At 40.8% G+C, this 14,584-nt stretch overlaps 1 protein-coding gene across 2 annotated transcripts in view; it reads left to right on the top strand.

Moving 5' to 3' along the window:
- chchd6a (coiled-coil-helix-coiled-coil-helix domain containing 6a) overlaps window positions 1–1,538 on the top strand; it is a 59,060-nt gene extending 57,522 nt beyond the window's left edge. For both annotated transcript variants that reach the window (XM_044039145.1, XM_044039144.1), the window contains one exon: window positions 432–1,538. In XM_044039145.1, the coding sequence (XP_043895080.1) occupies window positions 432–455 (24 nt within the window). In that variant the 3' untranslated portion in view covers window positions 456–1,538. The remainder of the gene's footprint in view (window positions 1–431) is intronic.
- Window positions 1,539–14,584: the final 13,046 nt, after the last annotated feature.

The raw sequence follows: 14,584 nt of genomic DNA, 5'->3' as shown, positions 1-14,584 counted from the left end.
AGTGAGAAGGTTAATTATTTCCTAGGTCAAGGGGAACAATCCCATAAAATTCTTAACAACAAAGGCCAAACACAGGCTGCATCAACAATGAGGAACAACAGACATAAGCGGGGAATAATAAAGAGTGAAACTCTCATCGCTCCATCTTCTTGTGTGTGCAGCTTCACTTGGTTGTCGTACGAGAAAGCAGCAAATTAGAGCCACGTGACGTGGTCAACAAGGTCACTGCTCTCAATTACTGATCTAATCCCCATTATTACCAGGAATGACCTTTTCATTGTGGTCAGTTAAGGCAGGAGAAGTATGTGTAAAACATGGGCTTTCCGTGCTCCTAAAAGCATCTCAAAGGTCACGGGGTGTGACAGGAGTTCAAATGGACTAACATCACTTCTTCTTCTTCTTCTTCTTCTTCTTCTTCTTTTGTCTTGTAGAATCTGCTGGTCAATCACGGATGAAGAGTGGGAGGAAAAGGGTAAAACACTTACTTGACGAAGGCTTTACTTTGGCACTAAGAGCGACACCCTCCTGGTTTGAATGATGAAAGTTGACTTGCTGCTGGCATGCCTTGTTTTTAAAACTTTGCTATTTATCCACTACATAATAATCTGTTGAGGTTGCTTCGCAATTCTGCACTGCTACATTTACAGGAAGCTTTTGTATATTAGGTTCATGGTCTGAGTCGATGCACTTTCACTTTAGTGAGGAAGCTGTAAAGATGCATTCAGGGTCGCTCCTTTATCAGCTGAAGGAAGCGCAGCTTTCATCCGAACCTCAGCTGCTTTTTCTTACGGATGAAATCAAAAGCAAAGCCTACCTGGTTTGAGCTGAATTGGAGTCCGTGGCGACCGTCCTTGCTCTGATCTCTGACTGACTGAAAGAACTTTATTTGCTTTTAAGTTTATGTTTTACAGCATTATGAACAAGTTAATTCAGATGTTATTAGATTTTTATGATGAAACCACTCTCACGGTTGTGGCGTCAGGTTTTTTTTTTACTCGGCCATTTATCATCTAGTTTATGTGCATACATTAAATTCACAGTTTAATATTCTGTAAATTTCATTTCAACTAAGTGATTAAGTGATCCCTCAGAGGACCTTAATTTCCTTTTAGGCCACCTTTCAAACTAAAATGACACAAAAAAACCATGCCGTTCCAGCGCTTAGAAATACCTGTGGCTTGCAGGGTTGGGCCGTGTCAAAGTGTTGTTACTATGAAACGATTTTAAGACAGACTGATTATTTAAAAACCTTTATTTTACGTGGCTATTAAGATTAAAATGTCTTTTACAAATGCGGTTGAACAAACAACGTCAGAAATGTGTGGTTCTTTGGAGACGAGTCACACGATCTGGCTTTGCCATCTTTATTTATTTTAGAAATAATGATGCAATTAAAAACACCGAAATGGAAAATGCAAAAATAAACAAAGAAAACACCGTCACTGGGAATTGAAAAAAAGAAAATATTAAGTTTTGGAATTGGTGGTGTTAAACCGTGTTGATGTGTTCATGAATAAACAATGTGTGCAAGTGCTGTATATTGTGTGTCTCCTGCCAATGTTTTCCCTGATGTCAAACATTTATAATAAGGGTTTAATTGAGGGCAACTAGATTTGGTTGTGGAAACCTGAAGAAGTTTATAGCTTCTCATCCTCAGTCAAGTCATGGTTAGTATCAAAACGACGACTAATATTTATGTGGTTCCACTTTTTACCTCTCTGTTTTCTTGTTCCAAGATGGCACCATGACCATGTTTGTTGTCTCAGAGCACATGACGGTAAGATGGTTCCCCCGTCTTCTGCAGACTTATTCCCATGTGACTCCTTGTGGGTCTGGACTTAAAAATTATATAACCATATTTTGTTTGTTTAAAAAAAAAAACTGATGTCACATGTTTTGTAGTTTTATATCAGTCTATGAGCTGTTTACTTTTCTAAATACTATACTATAGCTATACATGAACACTGTGTTTAAAGTGAAATACTGTATTTCTTACTTTTGTTGCTGCTGGAGAAACGCAGGGTTGCAGGGTAATACTTCACCAATTAGCATTTAGCTTTGTATTACTAGAATATTACATTAGTAATAGTAATAGTAATACAAAGTAGTATTGTGCTTCCAAACCTGTTTCCCCTGCTAACAGTTACGTTAACAACACCAAGTGTCACTGGTGGACATGTAACAAAGAAAAGAATGAAGATATTTCTCAACTCAGGGGAAAGTGAGGTTGGGAAGCACAATTTTTCAAAAATACTTCCCCTATTCTAGTAATACAAAGCTAAATGCTATTCTTTGAAAAGGGCTGATTCATTGATACAAGGCTGGAAAAAAACCCAACAAAAGAATTGGAGTTGGGTGTTAAAAAGACGAGATAGCAACAACTAAAACTTTTTAGCACATAACCAATTCCTTTTACTAGACCTTTGGTTATTTGAAGCAAAGATGGGTAACTCTAGAAAAGATAGAAAAAAAACAGGCTGCCCTTTGACCCTAACTTATACATCCCCTCCCTTCCTTAAGTTGAACTGGGAAATTAAGCTCCATTGTCACTCCCATTTTTTCATTTAGTTACTGATGAAGTTACTGATCAGGGCATGAGTGGGATTTCAACAGAAAATAAGTTTGGAGAAACAAATTGCCAACCTCATGGCTTTGAATTCAAATGTTGGCTGCTCATGAAAAGTCAGGGTTATCATGACTGAGGCAGTGAGCAGTGAGCATGTGGTGCAAGCCGAGCAGAAAGTTGTTTGCTTTGTTTACTAATGAGAAGCAACAACGGTGTAAAAAGAAGAGCAAGGATTTATTTTGTTAGACGAGTTGCGGCTGATAAGAACCAAAAGATCTGTGTTTTAAAACATTCTAAAGCAGCGTTTTTGTTTTTTTTAAACCTCTCCATTTGGCAGGCTCTGAAAATGCCAGAGTAATGTGGACGACAGGCTCATCCAGAATTGAGCAGAATGTATACATTTTTAAACCAAATACTCCGGCACTATACGGTGTGTGAGTGTTTGTGCCTCTCCTCTGAAAATGAACTGTCATCATTTATGTCTGCAACAGTGTAAGAGAAGGCCGAAGACTCTGCTGCATGTTCTCAGTATGAATTAAAGAGCCCTTTAAGTGGCGAATTCAAATTAAAATCCATATTCATAAATAAATGTCAGCCTTTTAGTAAGGAGCAGGCAGAGATTGGCCCTCAGGCTTGAGCTGGAATTTAACGGCACAAACTAAAGATTATATTCAAGTAAGTAATTGTTTTAAGATGTAAGTACATTATATATATTATTTATATTTTCTTCTTCTTCTTAAATGTCATTTGGATTATTTTGTGGCAACGGTGTGCCCCCGCCCTGTGGCACTGATGTGTACCCAGGTGTGCAATAATGCACTTGATTGACTTAACACAACAAGTTTGACTCTCAAGTGGCCACGTTGTGCCTGCTCAACGTGATTCTTCCTGAGTTGTATCTTTAAATAGTTTAGTGAGGCTCCGGTAATTGGCTTTGAGCAGAGAGTCTGCCGCGATGCTGTGAGTGTTGAGCGGTTGCACACACACACACACACACACACTCGCACACGTTCGGGCACAAGCGGCCAATCTTAATAAAAGAAATGACACGGGAGGAGGGTGGGTGGAAGATGTGGTCACGCAGATGTTGCTACGGTAACCGCAGTGTGCGAGAGCAGGAGCTGGGAGGCAGCAGGTTAGAGAACGAGAAAGTGACGACATTTGGCGCATTCAAATGCGTCTTTGCTCTCTCCCTGTTGATCCCGTGTCATACCCAATTACCACTGCAGCGAGGGGAAGAAGGGAGCGCAGAACGAGGGGTGGCCTGTGTGTGTGTGTGGGGATACTGAGAATACATAGAGTGGGAAGCAGTGTTCTGGTGTCTGCTTGAAACTGTCAGGGAGATGCTTCACACACACACACGTGTGCCGAGGTAAACACCCACGCCTGTCATGACACCTTCACAAGAGGAAGATAGTGGCAACATTCTTTCCTAACTGCAGCTTTGAGAGAACATGCACATGACAGGTGAAGATTTCTGTGTGTGGCAACTGCTCCGTGAGACGTTGGAGGATGTGGGACACGTGTGTGTGTCTCACATTCGTCCTTGTACTGAAATATTGAACAAGTGGTACAAAGGCTTGCTTGTGTGTCCGCAGGTATGAAATGTTTGTGATGATGCAGGGGGCGGAGGGTTAGTGATTTTCTTTCATTTTCATTCAGAATGCATTCCTGGTTCATCACAACCGGGGTCTTTTTCTTTCTTTCATATTTGTGTACATCATTTCTTCACTAAAGTCATTTCTTCTTTTTTAAGAAGAAAACATATATAATCTTGAGTAGTTGATCTGTAAATTGTAATTGAATTTGTTTATGATCAGCTGGATAATGACAGTCTCTCTTTAAAAATCTGTACTCTGATGTTACTGATCATAATTCTATTGTGACGTCTCCGCCCTCGTCGGACTACATCAGTGCAAAAGTAGTATAATCATCATGCTAGCGACTCAGTTTGCAAGCACCACGTTTTCCATGACTTCACTGTACCTCCTCAATGTGGGCGACAGTGTTGCCAGATGTAGGATAATTATCATATTTCTAACTCGATCGACTTTTTATTTACTGAATGAAAAAAGTTGTGTTTAATGATTTTAATACCCACCTCATATGGATGAGAGGAATACTGCCACTTATTTTTTTCCCACACCACCAAGCAGACTGGTTAGTGTTGTGCATCGTCTTCGTTGTCTCTGATGGGAAAGTGTGCTACATGGAGCATACGCAGTCTGCAACTAGGGTCCCCAGGGACCACTGCAGAGAAGGGCAGATGACGTCAGTTCGAATTACACCGTGACTTTTAGGGGAGTCCTATTTACAGGTGGCACTGCTACTAAAGGCGTGGCATGCAGGCACACATGGAAGTGTGTGGAAGCACGGTTATTTACAATGTGTTCAACTGTCTTTCCCTCTCTCTCTCTCTCTCTCTCTGGCACAGATCACGTCACTCTCCTGTCATTTCCTTCAGGGTAAATCGCTCCGTCTGTCCCCCCTTGTCGGAGCACCCCCCGCCCCGACAAAGGGCCCCAACGTGGTAGGGTAATTCTCGACCCGGTTACGCGCAAACAACTTCACCCCGACTTCCCGGACACAGAGTGGCGCTGGATTTATGCACCGCCGTCACCTCCCGTCGCCATGTGCGTACGGCAGTGTCGAGGTAAAGGCCCTTGGTTCCTACGGCCCTTCGGTTGGATGGTGGATGTTCTTGTTGCATACAGGATGTCAGTCATCCGTGTTGAGCCTCTATTTTAAGATGTCTCAAAGACGGCTTTCAGGGGAGCTTGTGTCCCCACAAGTCGAGTCACGTTTTTACATCGCAAGTACTCTAGCAGAGCTCTCTGGACACTCTGTTGTAGAGTCCATGCAGCAGCTAGTATTGTTGCCTATCTGCTCACCTGAAGGTGGGTTGGTGCTGTTTTGGAGGCAATCAAGAGAGCAATAGACTGTCTCCTCTGGGGTAGAAATGTGGCAAATGTGTTTTTTTATGCAGTTTTATCAGACGAATCTGGTAGATCCAGCCGGATCCCAGACATCTGAACCTAAAATGATTCCTGTTGTGAGCGAGAGTGAATGAAGCACATTGTCCAGCACTTTGGATCAAGGTGCCTCGTATATAATGAGGTCCATTTACCACAAGCTCAATTGCAGCGTGCTGAACCTGGAGCTGCAGGACCTCTGTGGTCTGGTCTGGGTCTGTAATCCTCTCTTGATAGCAGCAGTTAATGGACAAATAATAGTTACTTGCTTGTTGCTTGATTATGTAAGGTGGATGTGACTAATGGAAGAAAACAACTGCCCACAATATCAATGTCAACAGTGATGGTTTTGAATCAAAATATGTCGTCAAAAAAAAAAATGACCTGTGTGCGCACAACCCCACACACACGTGTCACATTCTTACACACACTCGCCACAAGGGAAATCATTCTTTTCGTTCGTTATCTCTCCATCCATCGGACTTTCAGAGTGACATGTTGAGCTCAACGCTCCATCAGCTCGGTGCTGGATGCTGTGCGTGTGCGTGTGCTCGGTGGCCTTCCTCACGTCGCCGCACCTCCGATTAATGTCATTAAAGGGAAAAATGGAGAAAGACAAAAGACGGTGAAGGAAGACAAACAGCACAGCGAGACAGCGGTCTGCTTAACCTCGGCTTTCTGATGGAGCAGGCGAGAGAACAATTTAATCCCTCTCTAGTAGCCGGGATTAGCCCGCTGATTTATCACTGCCTCACTCACTCACTCACTGCACTGTTATTTTCCCTCCGCTCTCCATCACTTTCTTTCACAACCTTTTTCACTCTCATTAATGTGTCCACTGAGTGGCTTAATGCTTAATCTGTCTATTGTCCTGGCTCTTTTTTAGTGAAGATTCCATGGAGCTCAAACACTTTTGACAAAAGCACGATTTGGCATTTATTGTGTGTCATTAATTCACTATCTTGTTTGAGTTAGTCAGAAATAGCAGACAGTGAACTGTGAGTCCTGTAGACCAGTGGTTCCCAACCACAAAAGAAATAAGGTTTTTTGATCACCCACCTCGAAGGCTGTCCTCAACAGGACGTCAGACAGCAGGGGGCGTAGTAATCCCCTGCTCTCTGACAAACACGTACAAAACATCACGTGTTACATCTTATTTATGTGACCTTTCTGACGATTGTACCACAATAACAATGCTAACGTGCTAATGTTTAGCAGCCACATTCATGTAATCATCTGAGTTTAGTTTTTTTGCGAACAACAAACAGAAGAGTAGCTGAAGCTGGCAGTCATGAATAACATTTTTATTTGCAAAACAAAGTACCAATTAACCATTAAGTACTTAATGATGGTACTACATTCAAAAGGTGGATCATTTCAGCTCAAAAATGACTATGAATGAGAATCAGCAAAGGTGGAAATGTCTTTTCTCAGACCAATGCTGAGGTGAAACTAAGCGGTTAGCAAAGAAGGTGTTAGAAAAGCTGTCATTTTCTACTGCTAGTCATGAAAACGCTATCACGGAGTGAACATGGATAACTGTCATCATTTCTAAGTCTCAGATTTTCGTCCATTCAGACTTTATCATTCAGCAGCATTTCTTTAATGTTGATGTTTGATGTTGGATAGGACGGTGCAGTTGCAGTAAATACGCCGTCTTTAGCACAATGCTAATGCTAATTAGAAACTGACAATTCTAGAGTAGAAGTCAGATGTAAATGACAATTAAGTGAGTGTAAAACCCCATGGTGTAGTAGGACTACTGTATGTTTGTGTTTTGATCGAAATAGCAGATATTAAATGTGTCGCGAGTGCTTGAGCTAAGCTAGGCTAATCGCATCCTGACGCCCTGTAACGAACACCACGGGGCGAGGCAGCTAAGAGTATCTCAACGATCTCTTGAGGAAAAGAGCAAATATGAGCAGGATTGAGAGCATGTATTTCAAGAGAAGGAAGAGGCGCGACGCAGCACTCATCTGGACCATTGAGAGCAAATGTGCCTTTTTGGGTTGACCTGTAATTGTAGCATTTTCTGGGCAGTGCAATTTGTGGTAATCGTGGACTTCCTCTCACCTGCTGTTAAAATGTTTGCTCTCACAGCCACCGTCAGGTAGCTTACATTAACTGAACATTCAGACCCTGTACTGTTCTTTAAAGCATCAGGAAAAAGGAATAAAGAGCAATCTCAGTACTGATTTTAACTTTAGCTTTAAGCTCCGTCTTAATATTTCCACACTTCCCTGCAGGCTTGCAAATACGGAGACATATCTACGGTGGCCCTGAAGTGCAAATCACCAACACAGATAGGAAAACACCACATTAACTGAACAATCCGGCGTTTGCTGCACGATCTCGGTGGTTATATACGCTTGTTACCCACTGACAAGAGTGGCTTCACTTAGGGGCCATCAACAAATATACCCATGCAACCCATGATATTTAAATATCTTTTTACAAATGTGTCCATACTACAGAAACTAAAATGACAATGTAGCCAGGGAGAGGGAAGTCTGGACTTTTCCATTGATGAAATCCTGGGTAACAAGTGTATATAACCCCCGCCATCGTGCAGCAAACACCGGGTAAAAACTGACGATGAGCCGATGTTGGAGGTGGAGCAAAGATTTCAGTTGAATATCCATCCTGAAACTTATTTCACTGAAAAGTCCAATCAGTGACGATCCTTGTTTGACAGCATGTACATATCTTTTTTACTGTCGTTGTGTGAGTGAAGTGCAGAAAAATTGAAAAACGGATGCAGATTCAGAAAGGGAATTATATATTTACGTGTGAGGTCAATACATTTACATTTACTCAGAAAACAATTCACGACATGCAATTCATTTTCACTACAATTGCATGTCCTTCAGGCTGTACTGCCTCAGGCATGTAGCAGGTACTTGTTATCTTTGACATGGCAACTGTCAGGAAGAGTAAATCAAGCACAAGGACAAGTAATTCAATTTATAAAGATAATCCAGTGTGCCTAGTTGGCTTGGACATGCTCTCAATAATGAAAAAGGCCAATCTTGAGCATCATTACAGCTGGAACAACTAATATATAATAACTAATATGGAGTTATGGTTCCAACAAGCAGTTTTCACAGGACACGGTCTGACGGAGACGCCGTGATGCAGTCAGGTTCACAGAGTCAGCTAATAACCGTAGTGCTGAAAACCAATTTGTGAAGGCAGACGTCACATTTTCGTATCGGCTCAGCTCGCTCGGAAAAAAAATCCCTAATGGAAAAGCAAAAAAACAAACAAGCAAGTAGAGTCGTGCCGAGTCACGTCAGAACTGTGTAGTGGAAAAGCATCATTACACTTTCCACAAATGGCCCAATCACCGCTTGTTTCTTGATATGCACCAGTATGATCACATTATGAGAAAGTGTGATAATGACTGTGGGGATAAAAACGGGCTCATGTCCATCATGAGGACCCGTAACAGTACACACATCATTAGAGAGCAGCCTCTTACTTTGCGTTGCATCACATGAGGTGTGTGTTTGTTTGCATGTGGGTCTGTGTGGAAAAAGTAACAAACACCTTGTTACCAAAAAGAAGAACGGATTGGTCATGGTGTAAAGAAGGTTCTACTGGATTGTGCTACAACTCGTCTCCCTCATACTTCTCTACTTACATTCGGCATTAAAATTCATAATCTGATTACAATCTGACAGAGCTTGACCACGTGACAGGACAAGTATAATTGCGCCTGATTCTATTCTGATTGATCAGGGATAAATTGTGACCTTACCGAGCACGTTGTATAATCCACTTTCATTATGATAATATAAGGAATAAGAATCATAGACATTTATATGTTAACACATTGTAGTCAAGACAGCTATGGATTTAGTTTCCACTCTTGTTTAGCCTTTTCAATAATTGAAAAGCCACGTACGAAACCCTACAAAGAAAACAGCCAGAGAAAAAGAAGTGGCATACACAGGAGGCCCACTTACCGGGCTCTGGTGTACTGGTTGCCATAGAAACCAGGTACTGACTGACTGACTGACTCTACATCCACGTTAGTCTTCAGCTTTCATTGACTGAGTGCTGTTCTTTATTTGTAAATTAGTCATTCAGTTGCAGGTTTTTTTTTTGTTTTTGTTCAAATGAAGTTCAGGGAAAAATTGCTGTGTCCGTTGTGTAACTACATGAATGTTCATGTTAGCATTATGCAGCGGCATGCACTGCCTTTCAGGAAAATGTTTACTGATGTCATAAAACGAGTGGATATTAGACACATTTTTCCCTTCGATTTCCATACAAACTGGCTTCTTTGTGTCGCCCCCTGCTGGCTATTAAATATATTTTTACTTCCTATTTGAATCTGCAGGAACCAGGAAGACGACACCCACCTTTTATGAGGTCATGTGCTTAACACTTTCTTTTCTTATTCAAACCAATTTTTTTTTTTTTTTTTATTTTTTAAAAAAAACTACAGTTTAGGAATCAGTATCACAGTACAAATGTCAAAATTTGTAATCAATACACAATCCTATAAAAAAAGAGGTTCTTAATCTCAATGGGATTTTCCTGGTTAAATAAAGTTTAAAAAAAATAATAAAAAAGACATACATAGTACACAATAACATTTGTCGTCTTGCTGTTTCATGCCAAAAAAAAAAGAAAAAAAAGATCTTCCACCAGAAGCTGATTGCAATACGGGATGACAATAGTATTTATTCACATTTATTCAAAAACTGCATGGGTAGAGTGGGCGACCAAATTAGCAGAGCAGCATTGATTGTTTGCATTTGTATTTTCCACACACAACAACAAACTAAGTAGTGTGCATGTAACCCTGAGGAGTGCATGAAGGGAAGAGTTCAGGGAGCGGACACAGACTCACGCATGCTCTCACAATCACACACTGACAAATGCGTGCGTAGCAGCCTTCGGCACAGACGCCGTGTGCCTGACTGAGAGGGACTCGGACCAGGATGTAATTATTGAAAGGTTCGGCACACATTTACTCATGCACTGTGACACCGGGATTACCGGCCGATCGATAGAAGACAGGTATGGTCTCTACATAAAAGAAGGTATTAAAATACATTCTCCTGATAGAGCTTTTATTAGACCGGACCAGAGATGTAGTGCTGCTGTCTCTCTGCCCTGCAGATATGCCTCGAGAACGCCTCCGCTATTTGATTTGATGGGTTATGATGCTTGCTGCAGATATTTTTTTTATTTTTTTTATTTTTATTTTTTCAAGGCAACGCGGACAACACAATCCACGTGTCTGAGCCGCAGTGTGGAGGCTTAACAAGCGCTCAGTGTCAAATTTCCATCATTGTAAGTTGTGTCTCACCCTACGAAGCACAGCAAAGTCCTTGACTTGTGCAATATTCCTCCTTAAAGGGCTCACACTCGTGAACAACCTTCCATTTTCTGTACCACGTATCAGGACCCAAACCCTTTTGGTGCAAGGAGCCAATTCCAGCCGGTACTGGGCAAGAGGCACTGGACTGGACAGGTCACCAACCCGTCACTGGATCAACATGAAACGGAAAATCAACCATTCACTCTCTCTCTCTCTCTCTCTCTCTCTCTCTCTGTAATTTGTTTCTGGAAAACATTTTGTCACATTCATACACACTAGCTTTAAATGTTTTCATTTCATTAGGGCAGAAGCTGAAACCTGTGGAGGCGACGACACAGTTACCTGCATGCACGTCCTTATTGGTTCCTATCAGTCGTGACTGCTGTGAACAAGATGCTCCGTTAACACTTCGTTGTCGGTCTGAGAAAATAAATCCATTGCTCTCTCAGACTAAGCCAGGGGTGTCAAACATATGGCCCGCTGGCCCACCGGAGGGTCCAATCCAGCCCGCAGGATGAATTTATGAAAATTTCTCTTACAAATTGAACCTAATCATAATTTTAAATACCATATTGTTCAGGTCCAAGGTTAGGGATAGGGTTAAGTTGAATGTTTTGTCCCTTTGTAGATCCACTGGGATCTGTAGTTGTAAATGGTAAACTTAGACATAATATTGTTGAAATAAGACATGTCAGGTTGTTCTTTATACTGAGGTTTAGTGGAAAGATCCATTAAATATAACATTTGGAGTTCTTCTTGCTTACCATGCTATTATTTTACCGATCAAATTGCATTGGATGTGGCCGCTGAACTAAAATGAGTTTGAGCAGCAAACAAGTGCAGAAGACATAATCAACACTCTGTTCCCTCTGTGCGATGCACACACCTGCATGGTCCCCCCCTATACGTGTTTGTTTATTAGCATGGATGCATGTGAATCTCCTATCATTTGTATATGAAAATACTAAATAAGTTAGAGTTTCATTCAAGTAAATCATTTTATTTGGACCCACTTGCTGGCATCTGTGTTTCCTGAAAGAGAACCTATGAGACAGAAGATAAGACAAGATAAAGAAGTACAGGGTGGAACTTTAAAAAAAAAAATGGACATACATTTATAATGGAGACTGGATGTAGCGATGAGCTTTGATGTCCACACTTTTTAACGACGCTGTCTCTGATTTAGGAGTGTGTGCTCGGCCCTAAAGAAAGCTCTATTAAATGTATTTATAACCCATAACTATTGAGTCCATGATGCTCTTTGTAACATGTTGCTCATAACTCCCTGCAGAGCCTTTCAGGACTAGTGTAATACATTGCCGGACGTTTCTCAGCCAGCGAAAGGTGCCAAGGTAGTTAGTGGATAAAGTATGATATCATAAGTGTTCGGTAGACTGCAGTGTAAATCATTCGCCAAACATGATTGACTTCCTTTAAGGTTATCGACTCAGTTGTTGGTCAGTTGCCGGGCAAACAGAAGCAACCTGGGAACACGACAGTGATTTGTAACCAACGCTGAGCCAGAAGTGATTATTTCAAATAAAAATAAGAATAATCTTAACTGGCAGAATGGTGTGGACCTTTTCGAAGCACACTGGAGAATAAACGGTGACCACAGTTGCATTGTTTCCATGCTAAGGGGCCTGTAGTTGTGCTGAGAGTAGCCGGACTGGACCACATGGAGGCGTAGCGGCGAGCACTGTTGCCTCACAGCTGGTTTGATAGAACTCCCTCCTGAATGGAGCATGTTCTCCTCGTGTGAGTGTGAGTTCTCTCTGGGTTCTTCCAGTTTCCTCCCCCGTTCAGAAAGATACAGGATAGAGGTTTTATTGGAAACTCTAAATTGACTGTGTGTATGAAAATGATAGTGAATTGTTGTTTGTTTTTTGCGACCCACAAGTGGAGAATTAAGTGGTAAAAAGTAGCCAAACTGTATCACAAATAACACAATTTAAAATTTCAATTTCAGGTTCAACTGTCAAAGTTATTTTCATGTTCAGGCGAGACACTAATAACTCATGACATTTCATGTTTAAGTAAATTAAATGAAGAGATAATAATGACTTTTTCTTTTTCTTACAGTGTAGAAGACCACAAATGTCCTCCATGTAACAATTGAACAGGCTGTGGCTCAGGAGGAAGAGTGGCAAAGGGTTGGCAGTTTGATCCCTGAATGGGTGATTGGTAGTGGTAGTTTTTTTTTTTCACTATTTAGCAGATATGGCTCAATCCATTTAAAACATGCCCTCAAATCCCACAACTAATGCTCTTCATTTGCTTTGGGAATCTCACATCAAACATTTTTATCAGCAGAACAAATCTAGTTAACATTCTAAATGATACATTAGATTAGCTGGCTTAAATTTAACAAGAGGATATAGTGTGGAGAGTATAGTTTGTGCTTTCCTGCACCCTAAAAAATCCATTATTAACAAGAAGCCAGGAGCCAAAACAGCTATTTATTTGCTTCTACCCAGTCTCATTCTCCCTGAAACAGTCCCCTGGTCATGTCATTATCTACCCAATTATAACAAGACTGCCGTTTTTTTTTTATATGTTGCTATATCCACAGCTTACGAATCAAGCCCTGTTTAATGATGTATGACAGAGTGTCTGCTTCGCCTCCTCCTGTGGTTCACTGATTGGCAGACAAGCACTTGACACAAACAGCAGGAAGAAGAAATAAATAAAGAAAAACAATTAATCCTCATAGTTCTACATGTGTTTGTTTGTTTTTAGGCCTTCCCATGTGTTTATTGTGTCCAGAATGTTCTCTTTCTCTGTCGGTGTCATTTAAAAAAGAGCTTTATATATGATGTGGACTGTACGTGGGAGGGGGAGCTTGGCTGTATATGTTCTCACACACACACACACTGTCAGTTATGAATACATATTTCCGGTTTGGCTTGATCTCCTCAAACATCTTATCATGTCAGCCTGTTACTTTGTTAAAGTCCAATTTCAGACAAATATGCAAAATGTGATTTCTGGACTAAAAAGCCCTGCGGTGAAGAATGGCTCTGCGATTAACACTCTGGCCTTTTAAATGCATGTGGGCGGATCTAATTGGGGCTAAGTTTTATCAAAATTCTCAAGTATTTTTCTCGCCTAACTAGAGGTTGCTATGGAAACGTGCCAGTAGGTAACAGAGGTCTTAAGAACAATTGGAGAAATGTGTGTGTGTGTGTGTGTGTGCAGATACATATAGTATATATACTTACTGTATGTACACATTTAAATTGCTTTATAAATAAACCTACCTCGTCTTGCTTTGTTAATTTCAAATTAGTATAACAGTATAACAACATTCACACTGGAAAAAAGGCCACTACAAAAATAAGCAAAATAATAATAATAATAATACAATATATTTTTTGATTGTAATAAGCCCAAAAGGATGCTAATAGAATTAGCAGAGAAAACCCATTCTTAGCTAGATTTTACTAGTATTGTGATGTCGTGTGTCTCATCACAAGCTTATGATGCTCAAAAATAGTATTTTCCCCCTCTTTTTTGTCATCCTGTTTGTTTCAAGTGTATTTAACTAATTTGCAGTTCCATAATTGTGACACTGTTCTAGATATAAGTCCACCTCCTACTTGCAATTAGGTTAGACATGTTGAGACAAAATGTCTTGAAGTTTGAAGCGTTCCTGACTCGTATTAGGCAGCGTGTGAAAAATATGACATGTCAAAAAAGCTGTTTTCATCC

Source organism: Solea senegalensis, linkage group LG11 (genome assembly GCF_019176455.1).
Source record: "Solea senegalensis isolate Sse05_10M linkage group LG11, IFAPA_SoseM_1, whole genome shotgun sequence".
NCBI lineage: Eukaryota > Metazoa > Chordata > Actinopteri > Pleuronectiformes > Soleidae > Solea > Solea senegalensis.
The sequence above is the reverse complement of the archived record's forward strand: the minus strand, read 5'-3'. Positions and strand labels throughout refer to the sequence as shown.